Source organism: Epinephelus moara, chromosome 1 (assembly GCF_006386435.1).
Source record: "Epinephelus moara isolate mb chromosome 1, YSFRI_EMoa_1.0, whole genome shotgun sequence".
NCBI lineage: Eukaryota > Metazoa > Chordata > Actinopteri > Perciformes > Serranidae > Epinephelus > Epinephelus moara.
Window position 1 is genome coordinate 22,844,777 of NC_065506.1, and position 27,823 is coordinate 22,872,599.

Genomic DNA, 27,823 nt, shown 5'->3' on the forward strand with positions numbered 1-27,823 from the left:
TAGTGCTCAGGGTTTCAGTAAAATGAAATGAACCGAGCTAAGGATATGCAGCATCTCCGTACTGACAAAGGTTTAAACATTTATTTGCTATCAAACGTTAGCTCACGCGGGGTAGCGAACAATCCGGTTTTATACATCCAAAGAACTTCTATAAAAATGAACTGCTTGGCAACCAGACCAGGCCTCTAATTGAGACAGGCCTTTATTTGTCAAAACATGCGGCCACACCAGGCTGGTAAAGGAGACTGGGCATTTAATTGGGACTAGGCTTTTAATTGAAGTTTTAGGGCGACTATAGTGTAGTATTTAATTCATTGTAAATAAAAGTCATCCCATGTACTGCATGGTAAAAATCATGCATTTGGTTTTACTGTTAAACAGTAAGGATAGCTATCAAGCTATTTTTTATACTACCTGTTACTGCATGCGCCATAAAAATACAAATATTGCCTGCTGCTGTCTTTTTGAGCCACTGGTTGTTTCACTTAATTGTCCAAGTGCTTCATAAAGTCAGTGAGTTAGTGAAAAGACACATGGAGATCTTGTCAGCTCATGTGAAAAATACATCTATCTGTATTCTGTATTCTGGTAATCATGAACATCCACTCACAATGGTGTTCACAATCAGTTTACTCATTACTGTGATCAAAGTAATTACACTGATTATACACTTATTACTTTTCTTTTGAGCTATTTTTTTTAAAATCCTTACACATCTTCATCAACACTGACATTAACAGAATACCCTGGCTATATTACTGTAGGCAACTGTTGCACAGTCAGCACATAAACTGGGCACAAGTCTGTATCACTGCCCTCGCACAGAACGAGGCTCAGCCAATAATAGACACTGTTAGGATGATACAGCAGACTGGTGCTATTAAAAACAACACACTCTGTAGGAGCCTTTAAAGAAATGAAGGTATCTCAATACAGTAAATCAAAGTAAACATTACAGCAGCCATACAGGGATGGCAGTTCATTAACACAGTATTAGACACAGGGTAGTGCAGTAAGCAGAGAGTTGCTGTGCACAAAACAAATTGTTTCCAAACATACTGAATTAATAATTAACATGTATCATGATAAAAGAGGTGGTTATGAAAACCATCAATGCAAAGACCATCAGTGGACAGGTTTTCATACTAATTTGAAATATGATGCAATGTCTGTCCACCCAGCTTCAAACCATCTTCTCCCACAACAGTTGTTGCTGGGCAACAGTTAACTCCTGCTCATGAATATTAACATCATAGTAAAACGATATTAAATGATCTAAGGATAGGGTTATTATTCACTTGGATGTGTTAGCATTATGTAGCATCATAGAAGAAATTAGAAAAATCATCAATCATCAACAGAAGTTGAGTAACAGAATTTTCACGTAATGAACTATCATTTAAAAATGATATATAACACTACCTCAACATGTGACAACAGTGATGCATTAGGTAGCAACATGCACGCCTAACTATGGTCATGGATGATCATTTTAACTTATGAACATCTACCATGAGCTGTGGAGGTGTTGGTGTCGACTATGAATTTGGTTGCTGATATGAGGTTCAGCATTATGAATAAATCTGACCATAACTTTGGAAGATTTCCATTTAATTAGTCTGATTCAGACTGCTGCAGCCTCATGTTAGCTTTGGCTGAACTTGTGTGGACCATCTATTCCCCAGATTCCACTGCAGGGGTGATCACCTCAAGGCCAGTTTGGAGAGGATTAATAAATACAGTGACTCTTTCAGTGGATGTGAGCATTGTGTAAAGGTTGATTTAAAAACAATCTATCCATTAAGACAAGAGGAGAGCGAAACTAGGTGGAAAGCGATCCAAGACGAACAATGCACTGAAATGTACTCTTTGCTCTTGATGGCTAAATGGGCTGCTATCAGAGTTCATCGGGGTTTAGAACAATATTTGTAATGCTTGTTATAATTTCACCATGCTGTCATTATCTGTTAATTGCAAAGCAGCTGTCTGTGTATTTTACCCTCCATTGGATGTGTGTGAAAGGTACTGCTACAAATGAGATTAAATTAACATCCAGTGTAAAGACACTGTATTGCTCATATAAAGACTTTGTTTTGACAAAAATAACAGTTGACTGCCATCCACACCGAAAACTCTAACTATAACGACAGCTATTAACAGTAACTATGTGAGCATCCTCACTGATGAACAATAGCGTTCTGTAAGAACGACGAAAATAATCATCTCATCTCCCGTTAATAATAACACCCAACACTCGGACTCCAAGGGTGAGCCTGATTGCATCCCATATGTCCTTCTTCTTGATATTGTCTTCATAAAAACTGTTTAATTTAACTGGTGTGGTTTTTTTAACCTCCATGATGTCTCTCTGCAACGTCATCTTCCATTTTGAATGTGACACCCTGTAAATTCTGATGGATGTTGAGTGGCTGTCAGTGTATCTGTCGTTCATATTAAAAAAATCACTCTGAAAGTGATCCCAATGATGTAATTTGCCACTGTTGTTTATATTTATATACATATACTAGACCATACCCATTGAGTGCACAGTTGCCCACGTACAGTTTCACATGGTGTGTGTTTGGGATACAGGTCATAGGAAACTGCAGATTAAATAGTCAACTGAACCTATTAAGAAGAGCAATGTATTCAGGCAGAGTTTTTGTGAATTTGATAGTACGATTGCTTTATTGAAAGTACAGTAGTACCATTGCCAATAGTGGGATAGTTAGTGGGCTAAAACTGTACATTAGTAGTTGAGGTAGCACGTTGAAAGGCAGATAGTTAAAGTCATTGACTTATAGAAGCTCAGTTTTAGCAAGTTTTCCAACTTTTGCCAAGAGGGAACTTTAGATATTGGTCCCTAGATTATGTTCACTGAGTTTCATGCAAATCGGTCAACCTTCCTAGGAAGAGATCGATTTGAAGTGTTTCTCAAAAAATTGGAAATGGCGGAATATCTATATAACCGGAAGTTATGGGTTCTTGGGGCAAATTTGTTCCTCATGAGGAGAGGCATCTCTGTGCAAAGTTTCATGTCTCTACGACATACGGGGCATGAGATATCCCCATTCAAAGTTCGCAATTTCAATCGGTTGCTATAGCGCCCCCCTTTGGCCAATTGATGTAATACTGCTTCATTCGCATCCTCCCATGACCCTCTACCACTGTGCCAAATTTCACATGGATTGTCCAAGTCAGTGAGGAGGAAAACGTGGAACAGACACACAGACAGACAGACACCCAGAGTTTTCGTCATTATATAGTAAGACATAGTGAGATATACATACATATATATATACTTGGGGTCCCAGCATTCATGTGGATGCCACTTGACAGGCACTACCCACCCAAACACCACTGCGGACCAAGCAAACGTCCTCATGGCAACAACACTCCCCAGTGGCAGTGCCCCCCCCAGCAGGACAGTGTGTCAAGCCACACCGCAAAAACTGCTCAGGAATGCCCCGAAGAACATGACAGAGAGCTTAAGGCCTTGACCTGGCCTCCAAATTCCCCAGATCCAAATCCATCCTTGGGACATGCTGGTAGGTCATCTCGCAACCCACAGGACTCGAAGGATCTGCCATGGTGCCAGACACCACGGGGCATCCCCAGACTTCCTGTGTCCATACATGGACATGTCAGAGCTATGTCCAATCCATAGAGGCCCCACCGTGGACAGGCAGTGCGTCTGGGGTATTGGCATATCCCACAGATGCTCAGTCGTATAGGGAACTCGAGGCCAGGTCAATGCCTTGAGCTCTTTGTTACGTTCCTTGGGGCATTCTTGAGCAGTTTTTGCGGTGTGGCATGGCACATTGTCCTGCTGGGAAGACCACTGCCATCGAGGAGTGTTGTTGAGGGGTTTGCTTGATCTGCAACAGTGTTTGGGTGAGTGGAGCCAGGACCCAAGGTATCCCAGCAGAACACTGCATTGTGACAAGATAATCAATGTTATTCATTTCACCTGTCAGTGGTTTTAATGTTTTGGCTGATCGTGGTATATAGATATATTTATGCATACTGACAATGTTTTAGTTATCATTCTTGGTTTGGATGGCCCTTTAGTCATGTTGCGAACTGCTGTTATCTTGTTGTTGAGTGATTACAGTAATCAGCACTTAAAGACCCCTTCCAACGAAATCAAGTTTTGAACCTTGTTATCACGTCCATATGGTGTTTTTTTTATGCTGCAAGACATATCATTAGTGAAAAAAGAAGCCAGCATCATGGCTGAGCATACCCGCCTTGGGAGAGCAGTGTACCAATGAAAAACACAGACTCAGTCAGGCAGGGTTTCATTCGTCACATATCTAAGGAACCAAGTCACCTTGAAAGCTTTGACTTCCACCTCACCTTGTCAGAGTTGGTGATCTGGAACAAGGTTGATCTAAAATTAGCAGCACATTATTAGCTGTTTAATAATATAGTCTAGCTGATGGCTCTCGTTATCTATTACCGTTATGCTCCTAATGTTGTAGGGAGTGATGAGCAGAGTCGAAGGTGAGCAGATAAGTTTGAGCTGGAGATTGGGGTGGGGACTAACTTGCATATCAATAGATCCACGCATACTAAATGAGGCAAAGGTGTGGACTTGCATCAAAGCCATTTTAAGGCATCAAGATATTTTTTCTATGGAAAAGAACTTTTAAATATGTTATTCTGATGAACAGAGATGAGTTTTTAATCAGCGCTAGGAGAGGAGCTTTAATCATTTCTACCTAATGAAAAGTCAAGCATGTGTAGGAACGCAGATAGTGAGGGGGCACAGCATATAAAACATGTATCTCTCTGAAAATTAAACACAGCGAAGTAGGTTTTGAAAAACTAATCTCAGAAATGCACTCCAACGTTATTATAATGTGACCTATATTCTAACCTAAACTCCACTGATGAAGTCTATTAGCTGATATGAGCAGTTATGAAAACACTATTGAGGACCACTTCTGCTGCATCAAACATTTAGCATATCTATAACCATTTTTTTTTTTATGGCAAAACATATTGCAAATGGCCTATCATTATTTTGTGGCTCAAATTAGAAAGCAATTTAATTTTATTACACATCATAAATCCTGCTCAGGTTTTTTTTAATATGATATCAGGTCAGTGTGCATAAAGAATGCTCATGTCTTTAGAGGTATAAATCACAGTTAGTTCATGGTCTAACACTGACAGAGAGTACTGTCTTCTTATTTTGCTGTGTTTGGGACATTTCTTGGGCACAGTGCAGAGGTAAGTCGGGACTTTATAAAAAGATAATGACCAGGTGCCAGAACAACCAGCACACATCTAAGAGGAAGCTATGAAAATCGTGGGCACACTGACCAAAAATTCCCGCATAGTACCTTTAAATTAATAATCACAAGTCCATTATTGAAACAGAGGCATTACTTCTGATACTGTTGTCCTGTTTTAATGTTTTCCCACATATTGGGTTTTAATAAAGTCAGTGTTTACTGGAAAAATAAATAAATAAAAGATTTTGTTTACACATACAGCAGTGGAGGCTGGGAGCCCCCCAAACAACGAGGAAGTGAGGCAAATTTTAACAAACACAAGGGTTATATGTAAATCAATAATGTTATGTAGATCATCTTTGCAATGATGATATCAATTCCTTTGACAACTAATACCAAAAGTTCACAAAATTCATATAATTGCCAAGAGCCATGCCTTTGGTCGTAGCATTGTTGGTGCTGCAGCTGTTTCTAGGATTCATCTTTCAAAAAAGAATTCTTCTGGGAGAAGTCACCCACTGCTTGAGAACAGAGATGATTCAGAAAGCCCTTGATGACTCTGTTGGTTCACGCCTCACCTCCCTTTCCATGGTGACTCGCACACCCCTGTGCTGGTGTAAACAAATGCACTGCAGTAATATTCAGTGTCAAGTTTTGAAACCATAGACTCTTTCTTGACAGACTGCAAACTGGTGTGATACTCCTGGAAAGCACTTATACTCCCACAGCCACTGCTTCTGCTCTTGCCCACAACTTCATTAACATACATTTGTGTTGTGCATGATGGCTACCGCATTTTTGCTGGAGCATGTCTGGCTCTACTTGTACTGCAGAAGACTCGGTGGGTCTGGTTGGGTTTTATTATGCAGCCATGATGCAGCCATGATGCATGATAAGTGATTAATGCTTACTGCAAACATTGTTGGCGGCACGGTGGGGCAGTGGTTAGCATCGTTACCAGCGTGGGTTTTCTCTGGGTACTCCGGCTTCCTCCCATAGTCCAAAGGCATGCAGGTTAATTGGTGAATTTAAATTGCCTGTAGGTGTGAATGTGAACATGAATGGTTGTCTGTCTCTATGTGTTAGTCCTGTGATAGTCTGGCGACCTGTCCAGGGTGTACCCTGCCTCTCACCCAATATCCACTGTGATAGGCTCCAGCCCCCCCCCATGCAACCCCGAACAGGATTAGCGGTTACAGAATATGAATGAATGACTGTCACACAGACACCTTCAATTTGCTGCTCTGTGCTTTGTATAACTGCTGCTTTAGCAGAAGACAAGTCTGTTGAGCAAAAATCAACTCTTTTTGGTTTGGAAAATAGGCGGGCAAGTGTTTGACACAATATCGATTTCTCTTCTAAATATAACAGTTTTAAAGGTTATGTCAACATGAATTTCTGTGTGTGTGTGTTAATGGCGATGTAGACTTCCACTTGACAAATAAAGTAAGATGGTTTCTACCTGTCGGTGTTGACACCAACAAGCTGGCAGTGTTCACCCTGTGTTCATTTACTTTCACAATAATACACAGTTTTAACCATAGACTTATATAAAGAGGTTGGAAACTCAGTTTACTTTAAATCCATCTTTCCAATACTGTTGCAAACATTTTAAATCCATGGTGTAGCACACTGCTTGGACACTGATGATGGCTGGGTCACCCAGGTGAGGGTGTCTGATGACCAAAAACCCGAAACATCCTATGACCCTGAGTTCATCTCTGATGATGTGTCCAAGCCGCACCATCTAGGTGTTTCAAATAACCAAATAGTTGTGAATAAATAACAGCTGAACTGCTAAACAGTACTACAGTGTTTCAGTGAGAATGCATGAACAGTCATTTACAGCTGCTTTTGTTTCAGCATGCTATTCCTCCTCTGTTATCAGCGAAGGCCTGCAAATTACAGCATGGGGCACACTCCACTTGGGGGGCAGATACGAGGCTCCAGAGGATAATTAAATAAATGTGGCTAATCCTAATTAATCTTGTCAAGGATTCTTTGTCACAGGGAAGAAAAGAAGAGGGAAAACTAACAGAGACCCCACTGTTATAATAAGATAAAGAAAAGTAAAGTTTTTTGTGACATAGTGCAAAGATTCATGATTTGTCATCAGTTTTGCAAATCAAGAAGCCTGATTTGTCAGAAGAGATTCTTCGAATGTGATACCACAGGTGAATGGGAGACCAGCCTTACATATCACATACCCATAAGTGTTATTGATCATAACACTATGGTGAAATATTTGTAGAAAGGTTTTCACACTATTTAATATATATAAATTGCTACTGACAGTGATGATGAGGGGGTGAAGGTAAACAGCAAACAGAATTCACTGTCAGACCTTTATTTCCTGTCTCTCTTGTCGTCTTCTCAGATATATCGGTGAGTCTGTTGTCACTGGTGGTGACCGCCTGTGGCTTGGCCCTGTTTGGGGTCTCCTTGTTTGTCTCCTGGAAGCTGTGCTGGATACCATGGAGGGAGCGTGGGCTCTCCCCCACCACCAAGGAGGCCCATGGGCACCTCAACCCCTCCATGAGCCCTCTGCCCTCGCAGCCCGCACCCAGGCAGCCAGTTTACACAGCCGTGGACCCCCCGACACACAACCGCCGTGAGTCATCGCACTGCTCCATCGCCAGAGAGCCCACGCCTATGGCATCTGTGGTGTCAGTGGAGGCTCCAGTGACTCCCTTGTCACCGCCACCCGTGGTCATGGCCACACCAGAGGCAGCTATGAAGATCAGTCACACATCTCCAGACATCCCTCTGGACGCGCAGAGTAAAAGCCGGGAAAATGGGGTTCACACCAACCCTCGTATGCAGAGACAGACCACTGAACCGTCATCCTCCGGTCACTCAATATCTGAAATTGGGTCAGTGTAAGACTTTAGATTTTTTTTTTTGTCTTAGTCAGAACTACTACATTTTAATAAGTGCTTCCATCCAGCTTTTACATAATTTGTGTTTGAAGTGATCATGCTCATCGCTCTCGACACCACTGCCAGACAAAAACATCAATATATTCTGCAAAACCTTTTTCAGTGCCAAGGTTTATTAATGTTGGATGCCAAAATTCTTCAGATTGTTTCTACGGTATCTCTGCAACTAAAGTATATTTAAGATTCTGAAAAGATTATGGCAGTAAAGTTACTATTAAGTTGACAGTTAGTGACACTACACACAGCTTTTCACCATGCTACATATGGGGCAAACTACTTCCTGCATTGGCACGCAACGTTAGCACTGTGTGTAAATTGTGAGATGCAGGATCATCTAGTGTGGATGTAAATGTGATTCAGTCTGTGATGCTATATATTGATGTTTCTTGTTTTCCTCTGCCCACAGACAAGGGTCCATTCGCAGACATATGAACCTGTCCAACCCAGACTTCAATGTGGCCCAGTTCCAAAGGCAGGACTCCCTCACTGGAATGGGGCTGGGCCTTGGTCGTCTCAAACCCGAGTTGTACAAACAGCGCTCCCTTGAGGGAGACGAAGGCAGTCGCAGAGGCGGTGGCTGTGGGCGCCTCCATTTTATCCTCAAATTTGACTGTGACCTGGAACAGTTAATAGTTAAGATCCACAAAGCAGAGGACCTGCCAGCCAAGGACTTCTCCGGTACCTCTGACCCTTATGTTAAGATCTACCTGCTCCCCGATCGTAAGACCAAGCACCAGACCAAGGTGCACCGCAAGACGCTGAACCCTGTGTTTGATGAGGTCTTCCTGTTTCCCGTGGCGTACTCTGAGCTTCCCACACGTAAGCTGCACTTCAGCGTCTACGACTTCGACCGGTTTTCGCGCCACGACATTATTGGCCAGGTGGTTGTGGACAACTTCCTGGATCTGGCAGATTTCCCCAGGGAGACGAAACTCTGCCGGGAAATCCAGTACGTCTCCTCGGTGAGTCAGCACTTATGTTCAAACCAATGTCATGCTCACTTAGATATGCCATGTTATATTTAACTTGTTATTATTAATACCACACATGGCAAAAGGTGGTTTATCAAGTCTGACGGATTTGCTCCAGCTTTATTGAGAGCTACAGATTTGGCTCAGATTTGAGTCCTTCATTTCAGCACAGTCTGCCTCTCACTGACAGTATAAAGTATAAAATAAAGTTGACTGCTTTTTTAAACTCACTGAGCTGTCAGCTTCGAATAAATGAGAGAAGAATTAGTTGGTAGGTAAGGTCAGTAGGTCTCACTTTGAAGAAGAGCATTTTATGTCTCTCCTTGTTGCTGAGAGTGAGTAAAGTATGTGTTCAATATTTTCTGTTGCAGACTACCACTACCAGCACACCCTGAAGCATTTGTATTGATTTAAAATAACTTTTATACATGTGCTTCTTTTCAATCTTTGTAGAACATTTTGAAAAGGTACTCTGTAGTTACAGGTCTAGTGTTTAGGATTTAGTGACATTTAGCCCAGTTCAGACCAAAGATTTGTGACGAGACGAAACCATTTTAGAACTGGTCGTTCTGAGCTCGACTCAAGTTGGCTGATGGTGTCACCTGCAACTCCGCTTGTCAAATCGCTTGTGGCTGGTTTGAGAACGTAAGGCACATCATCTGTTTCAACAGCCAGTTGGCCTGTAGTGAAGTCTGCTGGTCAAGTCAAAATGACCACAGACGGCGTGTTCGCTTCGTGCGGCAGGTGTTTGGTCCTTGCCCAGTGTTCTGTTTCCATCCTCACGTGTGCTGGTGTAGGACGGTGGGTTGCTGCTGCTGCTCGTATGTGCTTATGCCCCCTCACACACACACATTCTCATTGACTAACTAATTGGCACTGCTTACTTATACTATTGTGGTGTATTTATTATGAATACAGTCAATCTGATGCTCACTTGTTCATCACTACTACAGATGTAGTTGTAGCTAGTATCTCACTATCACCATCCTAATTCATCTTACTATCTTACTATATAATGATGAAAACTGTGTGTGTGTGTGTGTGTCTGTGTCTGTCTGTCTGTCTGTGTCTGTTCTACGTTTTTCTCCTCACTGACTTGGTCAATCCATGTGAAATTTGGCACAGTGGTAGAGGGTCATGGGAGGATGCGAATGAAGCAGTATTACATCAATTGGCCAAAGGGGGGCGCTATAGCAACCGATTGAAATTGCAAACTTTGAATGGGCATATCTCATGCCCCGTATGTCGTAGAGACATGAAACTTTGCACAGATATGCCTCTCCTCATGAGGAACAAATTTGCCCCAAGAACCCATAACTTCCGGTTATATAGATTTTCCGCCATTTCGATTTTTTTGAAAAACACTTAAAATCGATCTCTTCCTAGGAAGTTTGACCGATCTGCATGAAACTCGGTGAACATAATCTAGGGACCAATATCTAAAGTTTCCTCTTGGCAAAAGTTGGAAAACTGAGCTTCTATAAGGCAATGAATATTGCGGAGGGCGTGGCTCATCACATAAAGGTGTATAACATCTCAAGGGTTTCACCGATCACCACGCAACTTTGTAGGCATATGACCACACATAATCTGAGGGGAGCCTTCCATTATTGACCCAATCAAACAAGATGGGGGCGCTAGAGAGCTAATTTGTTATCTAGGCCTAATCGCCATATTGATTTTTACTAAACTTGGTAGATATGTAGAACAGGATGCCTCAAGGTGACTGGAGAAATTTAACTCTAATTGGCAACTGGGTGGCGCTATAACAACAGAAAAATGCTTAAAAATGGCTAAAATGCAACCGATCGCTGTGGCTCCCCCTGTGGCCCAATGTTTTGGTTTTTCTTTTAATTTTTGGTATGACTAAGTCATGGTATGGTATGCTGTACATAATCACGGAAACTGTCAGTGTGTCATTCTGTCTGTCCCACGTTTTTTTACTCACTGACGTGGTCCATCTATGTGAAACTGGCATTGAGGATTGAGGATTGGCATAGGTAGAAGGTGACAAAGCTACCAATGGGTATGGACTAGTATTTTAAGAAGAACAAGAACAAATTATATTCAGCCACAAAATAAACCTGAAAAACTGCAAACAGAGCCAAGGTACAGAGAGTTGTTGCAGCGAGATGATACACTGTCTCGTTTAGCTGCATTAGTGTGAACTGGCAGGTTGTTAGAACGTTGCTGAATGGTGCAAGTAGTTGCATGTTTCAGCTTGTCTCATTGCGAATTTTTGGTCTGAACTGGGCTTTAGAGGCTACAGGACTGAAACTTCTGTAGCATGAAAACAGAAATGTCCCTTTCTAGAGCCAGTGTTCTATTTGTCCATTCTGGGCTACAGCAGAAACAACATGGTGGACTTCATGGGAGAGGACCTGCTTGGTTTGCAAATATAAATGGCTCATTCTACATTGACAAAAACACAACAACTCTTGGTGGTTGAAAATTAATGAAAATACATTAGTATTTCTGCCAATAGATGCCCCTTAATCCTACACACTAGACCTTAACGAAATGTTGGGGAGCAGTGGTTTAAAACGATGAAACTATGCAGATGTCCTTTTTTATTAAAAACATCTAGTTAACAAAACCCCTTTGTAACAACCATTATTAGTGCACACATTATAGCCAGTCGAAACAGGTGAAGAACAGAAAGACATTGTTATTCAGAAACAGATTAACTATATCTTAGGCTGACCAAACGTCCTCTTTTGCCCAGACATGTCCACTTTTGACGTCCTGTCCGGGGCTTCCAGGGGGTGTTTAGAAATTGATGATAATGTCCGGTTTTCCTTGTGTGTGTTAGAGTGCGGTACGGGCCGCATATTTCTGTCCGAACCCAACAGTCATTCTGTTTTGTTATGTCCCAAACCGAACTGAGCCCGACATTATTTAATTACTAAAGCACTGAGTTTGTGTCACACAGTTGTTATGATTACAAGCTATTAAACAGGCCAGGCGTGCGCCGTGGGTGCTCCGCGGAGAGGGAGACCTCTGTGTTTGAGACGGGAGCGGGCGGTGGGAGGTCCGAGGCTTCCAGCGAGGGGAGAAGGAGAAATATAACAAAATAAGATAAAATAGGAAAACTTGTCTCCCTCTTTTATTTAATTTTCAGCGTTTAATCAAGGCGGAGGCAGGCAGCGGGAGGTCCAAGGCTTCCAGCGAGGGGAGAGGTAGAAATAAACAGCCAGTGTCTGCGTGTGTTCTGTTCAGGTGTTGTCACATAAATAACAGTCCCAAGCAATAAACAGGACAGACAATAGGATTTTATTTATTTTTACACTACATTTTCACTGAAAACTGACCGAATCCGACCCAATTCCGAATACAATTTATACATTTTTGACCGAACTTGGCCCGACCCGTCGGGACCCGTCGGGACCCGTCGAGACCCTCTAGTGTGTGTATGTGTCCCCTATCTATAGGGGCCTATCTGAATTTCTGTCTTTGAGAGATATTACTTTGTAATATAACTGAATTTTCTATCCATACATATAAACTTTAAATATATTAGAATTATAAGGCATCTTTGAGTAAACTGCGAGTATCATTTAAGTAGGCTATCTCGTACTGAATAAATTCAGTACCCTCTGCTGAGACCACCCCTTTTTTAAACAGATGTAAATTGAATTCAGGGCAAGACTACCTAAGGTCAATGAGATTTAAAGCCCCTAACCATGTTACCCAATTGAGAGTGAGTGTGTGTGTGTGTGTGTGTGTGTGTACGCTCTTGTACATCTATCTCCGTGAGGACCAAATTGATTTTTAGACCTAGAAGACATTTTTCCAAACTGAGAACATATTGGGGCTATGTAATACATTATATTGGTGTGAGTCCCAACAAGTATAGAGGTGTGTGTGTGTGTGTGTGTGTGTATGTGTGTGCGTGTGTGTGTCACCGTTATTATGCTTTTGTCACTGTCCACACAAGTCAGAGCTTGTTATGTTCTTGACTGTTTACTCCAAGCGATGCCTTGTGTTGCTCAAATATATCCAACATCTCTATAGAAATCTGTATAATAGAAAAATTGGTTGATATTTATGGGTTCATGCTTCCAGTAATTGCTTCATTGACAGGCGTCACAGTGTGTGAGCTTATCCAGCTGTAATGTGCAATTGATCCCTTTCTTCATGACATGCTTAAGTAGCGTTAATGAGACTCCTTGCTATTGATTGCTGCAGACCATTCATTCCATCCTGGGGAGGGCAGCGATGCAAGATCAATGAGGTGCAGGTGTTTTTACAGCATGGGTTACATTTTCATAGGTCTGTCCCTTGGTTATATGTGTTGCAATAACCTTTTATTCACCAAAGTAATTAATGAGATCTAAATTGAAACATGGCAATACTGCAGAAAACAGGTCCAGCGGGGCAACAATAGTCAATCTGTAAACTCTAATGGATGTTTACACCGGATCATATTTCACCTCTATTTTCTCTTCCAAATAAGTATGGATGACGTGTCTGACTGCTTGGGTTTGTTGCCCTGTTGGACCTATTTTTAGCAACGTAAAAGTGTTCAGAAATATCAGTATCTCTTGTAAGTATAATGCCATCATACCTGAGCCCCATTGTTGCAGTATACTGTAGTTTGTCTTTTAGTTTTTTCTAGATAGTGATGTGGATAGTCTTTGACTATTGCTAAACTGAAACAGCTATTACCTGGTACAATTTAGCAAAACACTCAGTTCTACAGTATATGACGCAGCATGGACCCTCATAACTGTGCAGTTGTGTGTGTCTGTCTCTCCGGTATCTAATAAGGAAAGCATCCTCTACCTCTGCTGGTGTCAAAGTTTGTCTCCCACTGCTCCGTCCTTCCCGGCATATGCAAATGAATGATTTGCACCATAGCCATTTCAGTTTAAGCTTTGTACCTTAATAATCTGAATTTTTGTGCCTTACTGATCCATCTATCAGTCCAAGCTAAATATAGCCACTGTAGTAATGTGATGATATAATTTAGCCAGGAAAAGCAACCTGTTAAAACCTTGAACCTCGCTAATGTATTTCTCTGCTTTTGTCTCTAGCATAGTGAGAGAGAGCTCCATCATTTAATTTTCATATTCATTTTCATTCATTCAGAATAACTGCTCTACTGTGTATCTTATTTTGTGTATGAATCTGTATGCCAGATGGTGGTCTTTCTTTAGAGGAGCAGAAATACATCTAAAAGGCATCTGTTGAGCATGTTTTGATGGTGATGAATTTGTGTAACAATAATATAATCATCTGTAATGGTCTGTGTGAGCATATCTTGTTATGCTATATATAACCTTTGGTCAAAATATAAAGTCAATGACATGTTGAAAATCTTTTACCAAAAAGAGCAGATTACATACAGCAACACATCAGCCTTAATCAGAATGCACCCCTTTTGAATGTTTGAATGTTTCAATCACTACATTAAATGAGAATTACCAGTGATTACCAGCCTCATAGATATGGCTTAGTTGGGGCCTGCTACACCTACTAGTAGATTAAGATGGTCAGAGACTTGTTAGGTTTAGGTGCCAAAACTGTGTGGTTGGGTTAGTAAAAATATCATGGTTTGTAACGTAACGTAGCGTAACGTAACGTAACGTAATGTAACGTAACGTAACATAACGCACCGTAACGTAACGCAATGTAATGTAACGTTACAAACGCAACGCAACGTAACGCAACGTAACCTAAGATAACCTAACTTAACCTAACCTAACCTAGCGCAACAACCACAGGTCACTGTCTATACTTCCGCGGACAACTGATAATGATCATTTAATGGGCTGATAAGAGTCGTCTGAACTGGTTAGTAAGTGTAGCAGGCCCCCTCTAACCTATATCTGTGAGGCTAATGACCACTGATAATGTCCATTCAATCGAGCCATAACATGTGCAGCGGGTGTAGAATGTAAATATGAATGATTTCTTTGTATTCTAATGTGGTCATGTAGTTCGAAACCGAAGATTAGTATTTCAGAGTTTTTCAGTTTCAAAATCGCTGTTAAGGCTCATTTATACTACCTTTACGTGAGAAAATAAATACCTTTATTTCGGGCATTGTGACCATAACTGCCCACATATTTCCACACGTCCTTTACGTTGGATAGATACATCCAAAAGATGGCACTAGAGGGCAGAGTCAAACATTCTGACAATAACATACATGGCAATGATGAAGGAGGTCGTACTGATGTATCTTTTCAGGGTGGCAGCGTTGTAGACAGCGGTGGTCTGTGTGGCTGTTAAATACATTGTAACATGTCGACGGAGAATTCTTTTCACTATATTACCGATTCCTTCTGTTTGCCGATTTACTGATTTGCCATTTTTAAAACGTCTTTGTCGTGTGTTGATGGAACCATGCTACACTACCCCCACAATCTCCAGTGGTACTACTCTGTTCAGTCTGTATCTGTAAGCTTTTAGAAAACGTGCACAAATATGGATGAAATGAACGCAGAGTCCAGACAAAAGGCTCTTTCTGTGTCAGTACATGTATCTAACTTTGAGTATAAATGAGCCATTACATGTAGCAAAACCTGATTACCTCTACCAATACTTGGAACAACCTAAAATCCAATTTAGCACTTGAAAGTCTGAAGGGTCTTGGAAATAACAAGCCAACAGAAAATGTCCTGTGTTATTTAGTTCTGGTTTCTTGCAGTGGTGCATTTCACCAGCAAACCTGTTATAACTGGCTTGGAAAGCTACAACAAAAGGAGGGTCAAGACACTGGATTAAATACAGAATGACACGTAACAACACCATTTTTAACAGCAGGTTATGAGGAAACTGCCTCATACAGGTCCATTTAAATGGTTAGGTACTTAACTTGATGTATTCCCTTACTGATGAAATGCATCATGTTGTCCAATGGTATGACAGAAGAACACATGCATAGGGTTATACTTGACTACACACCTACATACCTGCTTGAGACTGTACAGCATACTGTCAGCATTCTTTAGTTTCAAAATCACTTAAAGATGTGCTATGTTATAAACTGTGCAAAATAATAAAGGTGGATACTCTGCCTTAGGTCAAACTCACATCTCTGCCTAATTGTAAGAGGAGAACTCCTAACGGACCTAGAAAAAATAGTATCTAAGGATGCCAAGCAAAAGTAGGCAGCTGCAGCTAAAGGCAGCCTGAGATCATGTAAGATGCCTGACAAGAACTAAAGCAGCACAGGAGCGGTCTGCCTGGCAGCTAGTTACTGTACGAAGAACCAGACAGTGGAAGAGAAATGTCTTTCGAGCTGCTTAGCAATGCCAAAAGTCTATTAGGAATGACAGTACATGTTTGAAGCTCATTCATTAATGGTTTATGAAGTCTGCACCTTGAATTTCATTAATAATTTCCACAGTCATTCAATTCTCTGTCTCTATTGTAGTTTCTCTGGTTGGAAAATAAAGCAGGGAATAAATGTTTAATTAGTAGAGTGAGATAACTCTTCTGGTGTAAAAGACATGGAATACATCAGCTTAAAATGCCATTTTGGTCATGATATCTTCTTCACAGAAATCAAAGATGTTGTATAATGTTCTTTATTTTGCCTGATTAAGGCTCTGTGGGCTCCTGATTGCAGCAAATATCAGCGTGTGTGGTGCGCTCAAGACCATTAACAGCTTCCTACTCATGGCCTCTAAAAATAGTGGTGACCAGAATCTTTCTGCCTCCGTGTCTCACTATCGCGCACACACGCACACACACACACACACACACACACACACACACACACACACACAATCTGTATCCTCCTGCTTCACCCAGCCGTTATATTTGTGCAACCTGCCAATGCTGAAAGCAAAGACAGGTCGCATGGATCCATCCAACAGTCTTCGCTTGACCTAACTTACTGCACTGAAATGTAAATGTAGCTGCTCGACCCGTCACTCAGTACAAGCTGTATATATGGCCATCATAACCACACTTGGCATCCACAAATTGAGCAGCTGTGTCCCACTTTGATGATATAAACAAAGTCTAACTGGGTTTTGAGTACGTAAAAGTGACAAAAATAAGTAGTGGTATATAAATAGTAGATGTCAATGTGGGAAGTATAGTCACTTGAATTAGTGTGTTAGTGTGTAATTAGTGTTCATGGACACTTTGGCTTTACAGCACAGCGCATATAGGAAATGGAAGCAGTACTCACAAACAGTCAGGGTTAAAAGACAGCTGTTATGATCCTGGGAAAAAAATATATGGAAAAAGGCTAGTTTGGTTTAATTAGGTGAAGCTGTTGTAGTTTGATTGATGTTTATTGAAACTTGTCTAAATTGAACTCAGCTCAGTTCAGCTTTATTTATACGGGTCTTTAAACACAACACTGTTGACAAAGGAAGTGTAAAAGTAATATAAAAGATGTCATAAGCCCATGCAAAATGTCACATCTGCACAAAGTGATAAAGGACATCAGTGTCTTGTTAACTAACTGCAAAGACTGTGAACTAAACTACAATACAGTGTTGCTATGTGATATGTAATGGGAGCATTAGCAGCTTGAGGAGCAGCAGGGTGACACATTTAGAGTGCTTCGCCTGTGCTTGTAGTTCCAGGGTCACAATGGGTAACCATGCGGTTTCTCTCAGGCGTCAGCCTCTAATGAGCCTTAGAAGTTCACAGGGGCAAAGTACACCACCTTAACACCAGCTTGACACATTATTAGACACATACTAGACACAGTCTCATAAACAGTCATGAAGTGGTTGGCTTCAGCAAGATAGATACCCCCCCCCGAAATTGTAAAATTTCGTACACCAGGCCAATTCAAAGTGCTTTACAGAGCAATAAAATATAAAACCTAATTTTACAATAAAATTTACAATGAAAGACTAAAGAGTAAAAAGATATAAAAGGTAAAATTAATTACTAAATGATTGATAAATTTAAAGAATTATCATTAAAAATAGCAAAAGTGCAGACAAGAGGTGCAAGATAAAAAAATATTATTTAGAATAATTTAAAATTATGAGTTTAAAAATAAAAGAAAGAGAATGTGGCAGAAGTGGACAGCGAGCCAGCCAGATGAAAAAGAAGTGGAAATATATGGAAAAAATGCCCTTGAAATTTTAAACAACAAAGAGAAGGTAGTGTTAGCCTATCCAGAAAAGCACAACAGCAATGATGATACTGAGAGCAGAGTGTAATTGATTAGCAGCATATTATCATTTCATAACTCAGTAGTCACAATGCCAGTTTCAAGATGCGGGCAGAGAGTGGCGACAGCCTAGACAATGGTACTATCCAGTGGGGAGAAGCAAAGGAGCAAACATGTCTTTCCATTTTGCCTTGTATGGAGAATTTTTGCAATGAATAAAGCAATTAAAAGCGCAATGAACTCAGTGTGCAAGGTTTCAGTGAATAGGCCTTGAGTCATGATCCTCCACCATGTGCGGTCAGTATCACGAGAGAAAGGCCGGACAGATTGGCTGGAGCAGGTACATGTTTCAGTGTGCTTCTCTGCAGTTCGAGTGGACACGCCAATTGAGTTCGTTATAGAGCGAGGCCTGAGTGGAACAGATCACAGGGATGTGCACTGACATCTGCACTCAGCTTGAAGCCAAAGCCTATATTATAACAATTAATAAAACAGACACTGTGTCTCACGCTGAGGATGGCAAAGAATTCAAAATTCAAAAGTGTTAATATTTAACCAGTGTGCCACAAGCATCAAGACAGTGTTCATGTACGTTGACCTAATTTATGCCTGATTAGAAATGAAAGGTGTCGCTATCAGCTCTACATTGGTCTTCATTTATTAACCATGACATAGTGAATCTGGGGTCTGCATCTGCAGAGAAGAAGAAAGGAAGATGACAAAATTTGTTGTGCCAGTGTGTAAGATAGAAACTTGAGGGAAATATTGATATTGACATAAGTATTGATATTTTTGTGTAGACTCTCAACTTGTGGTTGTTTAGTGTAGCGATGCTGACGCTTCTGCCTTTTATTATTGATTGTTCGTCGATGTTACCTAGTTGGAATGAAATGCGATGTGACAGGTGGCGATGGGGACCGCAGATTCACAGTTTCTGGAGTGCTCCATTCTCACACTGTTTAGTTTTTTTTCAGTTTGGCACCACTGAGCTCATGCATACACACACTAACAGAACGCACAGACACTAACACTCTCACAAATGCTTGTTCTCAGACATTTGCACACATGCCCCACACATATACGCTCATTAATGGGCTAATCATCTTTGGACACCAGTACAGACGCTGTGTGTCCGATGCAGTAGAGCAAATTGTTGTAATCACTCTACAGATTCATCGACTTAATTGATAGGATTATCATGATCATTAAATCATGATTGCCACTGGGACTGACCATATGGTTTGTTTCATCGCCAGATTTGGCTCGTTCAGCTCTGTAATAGAAACAGATTGATGGAAGAACATTTTCTTATGATGAGGACACAAACAGTATCACATGAGAGGGAGAGCTGTGGTACTGAGTATCAGCATGGCTGTGATTTGGTTGGAGGAAGGAGGGCTCTGTTTTTCTGGATAAATGTTCAATTTATTGCACAACCAGTGAAATAAGAGTCTGCTGACAGCTGCTCTGGTGGCATGTGTGATTCCGATGAGGTAACAGTTTGATCCATAAGAACTGTTGCGGCATTGGCTGATAGGGCTGTCACGAAATACTGGTATTGAGAATCACATGATATTTAGAAAAGAAATATTGTTACTGTATAAATACTAGGCTGGGCTCCATATGTATTTCTTTTATTTTGATTATGTTAAGAGCTTTGGGTCTTCCTCAAGATCAACAAGCATAAATAATACCCATATGATTGTACTGTGTAAATAATCCAGCGCCTCTTAAATGATTTCCCTCTCTTTGTGAGATTTTGTGGCAGTTATGGTTACAGACTCTCCTCCACCTCTCTACACTCATATTCTGAGTGTAATTTGTTTACCAAAAAAGAGACAAAACACATGATTGACCTTTTGCGAAGCCCCGCCCCTTGGTGATGGTTTGACAAGCTGTCTGACAAAGCATGGAGTCCACACTGTAACCAACTGCGCTCCCTGAATAAATATTATCATGTTTTTGGAAAAATGAAAGAGTGATTCCAGAGAGAAGCAGACAGAGGGGTCTACAGTCTGTGTTTGAAGGATATATCCAGGATGTCAAACTGACTCAGCAGCAGCAACAGGTTAAAAAGACAAAGATAGTTAGAAGCTAAAGCCGAACTATAGGCTACAGATCACAGTGTAACAGTGAACCACCACATCACTGCTGATCACCACAGAAGACAATGAATATAAAGGGAAACTTCCCTGATATTGAACCAGCTGTGTGGCATCACAGTGTGTGCAGATGAACGGTGTTTGGCTTCAGTCCTAGTGCCGCTGCCAGCACCTGCACCTCTGCTGCTGAACGGACAGAGAAGTCAAACAACGTTCATCAGCGCACACTGCGATGACACACAGCTTGTTGAATATCAGCAAAGTTTCCCTGCTTCCCTTCACTGGTTCCTGTACAGCAGGGTCGGCCTTTATTCAGTGTTATAATCATTAAAAAACAAAAGCAGCATGGGTATACATTCAGTAGGCTATATCTTAAGTAGCTAGCTAGCTAACCCTACACTTTTCAGGGTCTGATTTTGGTTTTGTAACAGGGAAGAAACGTATATCTTTTTCCAACCTCTCCAGGTAACGAGTATCATTAATACACGACGTGCCCCAGGCACAACATTTAGCTCCAAATCCACAAAACCAGCCTGAAAATGAAGGAAATCTGAAACGATTGCATTAGAGTCAGTGTTGTCGGACCCTGGTCTGAGCCAACTCAATGCCACGTTATAATCGGCCACTCTGTGTCCAGGGGTGGGACCTAGCGAAGGGTCAATTAGCAAGGTTAAAGACGACTTCTATAGATCGGTATTGTGTTGATATTGCTATCGTGAACTCTTTTGCCAGCTTTAGTCTCGTAGCAAAAATCTGACATAGTGCCTGCCCTGATGTCATATGAACGTACCTAGAGGTTTGCAGAGAAAGTATCTAGGCCCTTCTCCTTACCTTTGTCCTCCTCTGATGACCATTCATAATTGAACTCACTGTTATTTGGGCAAACATGTTCATGTTGCTTTCGAAAACCTGGGAAGTGGAGTGATACATATATAGTTAAATGTTTTAGTGATGTCATACTCTAAACCAGCACTCATGGAACGCCTCTTGTCCAATTAAATTACTAGGTTGGAACTAACTGTGGTATAAATGTGGCTTGTTTTTGATTTCTTTGGTTTCATTCATCATTTTGATTGATGGTTGTGGCTTTTATTGTGCTAGGACATAAACAAGTTCAGTATGTACAAATTGTAAAACTAGGAAAACAGCTTGATTATCGGAGACTGGCAGCGTGACACATCGACCTGCGGTATTAAATGCCATTTGTTGCCTTAGACGGATTTCGGAGCACGGCCCTAATCTCTCTCTTCCCACCTGTATCTCGATTGTGCACAAAGACCATGGGCTATGAAGCGTGCAAAGCCCACAGGATCCTTCAGGGATGTTTTTTTGGAGGGATTGTCAGTTAATCCATCATGCAAATTAAAATGCTTTACAGCACAGCTTTGTTGAATACTTGATCCTGATTGTAACGAAAGACCCACGTCAAGATACAAGGCGGTTTAGGTCTCGGGAGGGAAAGTCTTGAGATATTTCTCTTTCTCTGCCTTCTTTTGCTTCCTCGCTTTCCCGTTCTCACACCCATACACACATGCACACACACACAGTTAAAAACAAGTGCCATATCACAGAAAAGGACATTCATGCTTAGCAATACTGACAAATGGTAGAGAATGTTAGAAAGGACTGATTCCTGTTAAAAGAAAGAAAGAAAAAAGTGTGTGTGTGTGTGTGTGTGTGTGTGTGTGTGTGTGTGTGTGTGAGCGAGAGGAGTTTGTGTGTAAGAGAGCGGACTTGCATATAATCTTTTTTTAATTCTGACCTATTTTCATAATGGAATTACAATTTAATTAAACTTCTACAGACTCTGCTAAGCCCAAAGACTTATATGTCATTATGCATATTAGTGCACAATATCTCACATACTATACAAAGGGCATTATTTGCTCTTTTTAAACAAATACTTATGTTAAACTAATTAATCTCCAAGTCTCCAATTATACACTTGTTTTCAGAATAGCCTTTTTTTGTTTTCTGCAGAGTGTGGTCCAATGAACAAAGATCGATTACCTAATAGTGTCTCGGGGTGTGAGACAATTGCCTTAAACCTGCTGCAAAAATTAAATGCCATAAGCCATTGATCTCTCCTACTAGCAGATATTCAATAGACCTGCCTCTCTTAATAAGGACACCAACTGCATTTCTGTCCCCCTCCCTCTCTACAAGCTACAAGCCTATCAACCACAGTTAGCACAACGGCTATACTGTACAGCTCAGACGAAAATTGCAAAGCATACCAAAGGGACTATTTTAGAAAGTCAAAAGCTTGCTGGAAATCATCTATAAACAGGTTCCCCCTTGTTTTTTATGGTGCAAGATTTTTATAAGACATTAAACCTCATTTTAATCTACCTTCATCTCCCAATACATCTGAGAAATTAGATGCCATTATCTTGTTATCTCAATCACAGTTAATGGGGCAGCTCTGAGCAGCAACGTGACACCATAGCTTCCCAGCTCTCAGGTTTTATGTTCACACACTAATTAAAATCACCGAGCTCCGCTTTAAGACTGATTACACCGAAAGTTAATGGCAGATGACACCTGATTCGAAATACCAACGTGATCTAGCCGACAAACCAGCAGATCAGCGAGAGATTCGACTGTAGGAGGAGTTGTCTCCACCAGACACGTTTGTGTGCTTTCCTGGTTCTCGCTTCTTTGGTGGAGTTATTTTAAGCGCAAGTGATAAGTGAGCTTCTGCCTCTCTGCAGCTCAACAGAAGTCTCCATGTCGGGGGAAATGTGGGAGGCTTTTATTTGAGCAATGTGACAGAAGAGAGTAGAGAGAGATGTTTCAACTCTGTAACCGAACGTCAGATGTCAGATGGCCGTGCCGTTATTCTTCCCCTTTGTCTTGTGTGTAGTAATGAAAAGCAGCCATACTACAAACAATGTCATTACTATCATTAAAGAGTGACTGTAAAGCTGTTTTTATCAATATAAAGTAACAAGAATTAGTAATATATCATTTAATATCAGTGGAGTAAACTTGTTTTGTGTGTGTTGTCTTTCAGGATAATGTGGACCTCGGGGATCTGATGCTTTCACTCTGTTACTTGCCGACTGCAGGCAGATTGACCATCACCATGATAAAGGCTCGAAATCTCAAGGCCATGGATATCACTGGTGCATCTGGTAATTAAAACCTGATAGCGTCTACACCTGCAGAGTCTCCCTGGTATCCTGAATGAAAATGACTGTCTTCCCCTTCTGTGTCTCTCACTTTTGTAGATCCATACGTGAAGGTTTCATTAATGTGTGACGGTCGCAGGCTGAAGAAGAGGAAGACGTCGACGAAGAGGAACACTTTGAATCCGGTCTATAATGAGGCTATCGTCTTTGATGTCCCTCCAGAAAATATAGAGCAGATCAGCCTTTTGATTGCAGTGATGGACTATGACCGGTTAGGAACAAGACTTTATATAAGTCATACAGTATTTTGCATTTCTGAGGAATTTGTAAACTGTGACTCTTTGTTTCTGTCACATTAATAGTTTGACAGTTTCAGTTTTCACACTCAAGATGTAATGCATCAGTATTTTTGGAATGCACTGGTAGGTCGTGATCACATTTTTTCTCCCTTTCTCTCTCCCTCCCGCACCTACAGTGTAGGCCATAATGAGGTCATCGGTGTGTGTCGGGTTGGCAACGATGGAGACAGCCTCGGTCGAGACCACTGGAGTGAAATGCTCACATGTCCCCGAAAACCTGTTGCCCGCTGGCATCCTCTCGTTGAGGTGAGGTGACTTTTCTGTGATGGTTGTGACATGTGTTCCCATGCATGCACAAGGCCTGACCACATTTTGGAAATGAACACATTTCTGTTCTCAAAAAGGATAACTTTCCACAAACAAAAAGTATCTTTCACATTAAGGTTTTAGCCGTCAGGCAGGAATATGCTGTTACCGACCAAATATTAAGTCTTACACTGAACAAATGAAATGAAATTTGGCAGATGGTTATTTTCTGCTGTTAACACACCCTCAGACCTGTGTCCAATTCAACAAGCTCCTCCAGTCAAGAAATAGTGAATGTCAGATTTAATAATGTTAATATTTTCTGGGCTTTTGGAGGCGGATTTTGTTAAAAAGCAATTTATGTGCAAAATGTAGATCTCCACAAACAGTGTTATATAAGATAAAGTATTACTTAGCAGTAGTAAGGAGATTCAGTGGATGAAGCAAAACAGATTGTATACAATATATAATAGTATGTCGCCAACAAATATAAAACATCGTATGGCAGCAAAGGAAAAAGATGATTACTAAAGGCTAATTAAATGGATTACTGACATTTATGAAAAACACTTTATGTTAAAAAAAAATGTATGAGCAACACAAAAGATTTTACAGCAAGGCTGGTGAGGCCTCCTGGATGGAAAGCTGCGGCAAGTGTAAATGAATAAGTGAATAAGCTTATCACTGCTCTGTCATTAAGGCACAGTGGGCTCATTAGTATGCACTGATACAGTAGTGTGTTGTTACAATGAGGCTGTGAAAAGATATTTGGTCGGCCACAATAGAAATATGACTGCAAGCTACTTAACATCCAAAGAAAGTATAAAAAAAGAAAGACAGGAAAATCTGTCTCTTGATAGGAGCCATTTTCTTTATCACCACAGTGTATCTTAACAAAAATACCAGGATGTCCTACCACAGAGGATGTTGCATTTTGCAGTGTAATAGCCAGCATGCTTTTCAGGCTATTCTGCCCCACAATCCTCTGTGCAGCGGAAGATACGTCACATCAACTGAGCCGCAAACAGATGACAGCTTGACATCGTGTTGACAGCTCATTTTGACAGCTGTCAGAAGCCGCAGTGACGGATGACAGCACATTCAAGTGACTATTGACCAGCAGAATATAGATAGTAATAACAGAATAGGAATAGGAATTATTAAATGGACAAAACAATCAAATAGATAACGAAAAACAAAAGGACACAGCTATGAAAATAACAAGGACAGAGAAACACACGTTATATAGAATCTTCAATGTATGTAGTTAATACTTCAAAGTTAAAACTACATACATTGCAACAGGCTACAGCAGAGCTCTCTGGGTTGACCTTCTTCAGTGGTGAGCTCGTAAAACGGCGTTTTGTTTAATTTTCAAGGTAACGTTAAGATCCACTGCATCCTGTACTCATTTTTTTTACTTGCCTCAGACTGCAACGGAAAAGCAAGAGGGTCAAAGTTCAGTGTGCAATGTTATGATGAAGTAGTATGTCCTACTTGTATGCATACTGTATGCAACAGTATGTACTTTGTAAGCGCAGATGCAGTACCTACAAAAAGTAAAAAGAAAAGGTATGTGATTTGGAATGCGGCCAGGTCGCCAGACTGTCGCAGGGCTGACACATAGAGACAGACAACCATTCACACTCACATTCACACCTACCGGCAGTTTAGAGTCACCAATTAAGCTGCATGTCTTTGGACTGAGGGAGGAAGCCGGAGTACCCGGAGAAAACCCACACTTACACGGGGAGAACATGAAAAATCTGCACAGAAGGGCTCGCCACCCTGGGTTCGAACCCCCCACCCTGGGTTTTTTCGGCCAAAAATGTCTCTTTTGATAGTTAAGGTTGTCAACCCCTCTTCGAGACCAAAAAGCCAGGTTTAAACCGATAGATATCTTTGTAATGTACTCGTCTGACAGGTTGCTACACAGGACAGATCCTTTGTCTTTGAGAGTGTCAGTTCACTCAGTCTTGTACTTTTTTCTGTTTCTAGATAGAGCAGTGGGAAACTACCGAGGGGAACAAAGTAGACAAGCTCTGACGTGATTCAGCCCCAGGCATGTGGGGTTACATGTGATTCCATACAAAAGCTGCTGAGCTCTCTGTGAGCAGTATGTGGTAAATAAATCAAATAAAATTACCCAAATATCTACTCTTTATAAGATTTACTGGGACAATAAAAGAGTGGATGAGGCAGAGAGCTAAGAGAGACTACAGAACCAGTACTCTGACAGCAGAGAGGAGGAAGTCTTGCTGAGAAGTTGAAGGATGGCATCTCTGACCTGTGCAGTCAGCCTGGAAAAATTGCTTTATTGTGTGTATTTTTGTGCACATCAAAGGTCCGTTGCTTGCAAAATACAAAGTGAGAGCAAGAGAAAACTGGAGATTGAGCCTACGATTCTTTCGGGTGCTATTACAGTTTGTTGTACTTAGCCTCAATTAACCCTTATTATTTACTTCCTCCAACTTCCTTTTTAGTCAAAGTTGTTTTGTCTTTACAAACCCCTCATCCTCACGCCACTCACGACTCTGTGAAGCTCTGCAGTTCAAAGATGCCCATAGATTTCAAATGCATGTCTATTTACATTTTTTTTTGCCAAGTAAGCCACTTTGTCTGTAAATCTTTTATCTTTTTGCTTGCAGTTGGCAAATGAAACAGTCACAGAAGTGCAGTCTATTCCAATAAAACTGAGCGAACGCATAAATACTCTGACTTGACAAAAACTAAAAATAAAACGGGAGACATTCACTGTTTGTTTTACTGCCCAATTCATAACTCTGTAGGTGGTTAGTACATTTGTTTGGAGGTTCCAAGATGAAAAGCTGGGATTTTGAAAATTTGGCTCTGGCTTTATTTGATATGACTGTACATCTGTTTCTACGACTGCGTGACGGAGGGTTTTCTAACTATAGTTGCATTGTTTCTGCTTGACTCGTCCTTACAGTACCAGGGGACCACAGGTAGTAGCCAGGGAGGATCCTGTAATTCTCTGAAGACACCTCCTTCTCCGTAGCCTTGAGCAACACTTAAGCAACACACATATAAGAGCACCAATCAACCGGAAGCCTTGGCTCTACCTTTGGACAGTGGTGCTGCTGAGTGATGCACATATATGGTTCTAAAAGACGAATGCAGACATCGAATAACTACTGTGGAAATGAGAGACACAAACGGTCTTGAGCTCTGCTCAGTTGGATCAGTTGCATGTTGAATGACCGCAAAGATGGATGTTTTCTTTTCTATAATGTTCCATAAGAAAAACAACAGGCGTATATGCAGACATTTTAAGTCTGTGCTATCCCTGGGTTTATACAGTAGTTACTGTTTTCTACATAGTCTTGTTACTTGTTTTAATGAGGTGAGTCTGTATTTGCACAATTTACTTACAACCAGTTGAACTGCCATACTGTTTTTTTTAATTTGGTGGTGAATTGGTGCATGAGGTCATGGTTTGGTGGGATATCTTCTCCTTGTTTGTTTGTTTCTGTTTCTATTTTTGGGAATAAGATGTGTCGTTCTGTCAGTTGATGTGCAGTGACGGTTGATTTCTAGACAAAGTATCTGTAAGAAAAAATATGTTAAATGTTATCAATAAATATTATTCCATTAAAAAAAACAACCATTGTTGATCTCTGCCAGTTCCATTTCTGTGTGCATTACAATATCTTTTTATTAATTTTAGGAAATATAAGAAGAAAAAACACTGTCTGACTTCAGTTCCACATGGTG

General features: G+C 40.9%; 1 protein-coding gene across 2 annotated transcripts in view; it reads left to right on the forward strand.

Annotated features, from left to right (window-relative positions):
- syt9a (synaptotagmin IXa) overlaps positions 1-27,823 on the forward strand; it is a 33,651-nt gene extending 5,828 nt beyond the window's left edge. The window contains exons 2-7 of one of the 2 annotated variants that reach the window (XM_050049053.1): positions 7,621-8,116; positions 8,589-9,144; positions 23,366-23,486; positions 23,583-23,754; positions 23,959-24,088; positions 27,039-27,823. In XM_050049053.1, coding sequence (XP_049905010.1) covers positions 7,621-8,116; positions 8,589-9,144; positions 23,366-23,486; positions 23,583-23,754; positions 23,959-24,088; positions 27,039-27,107 — 1,544 coding nt within the window. In that variant the 3' untranslated portion in view covers positions 27,108-27,823. Of the gene's footprint in view, positions 1-7,620; positions 8,117-8,588; positions 9,145-23,365; positions 23,487-23,582; positions 23,755-23,958; positions 24,098-27,038 lie in introns of those variants that run through there. The other variant, XM_050049062.1, reaches the window with a different exon arrangement.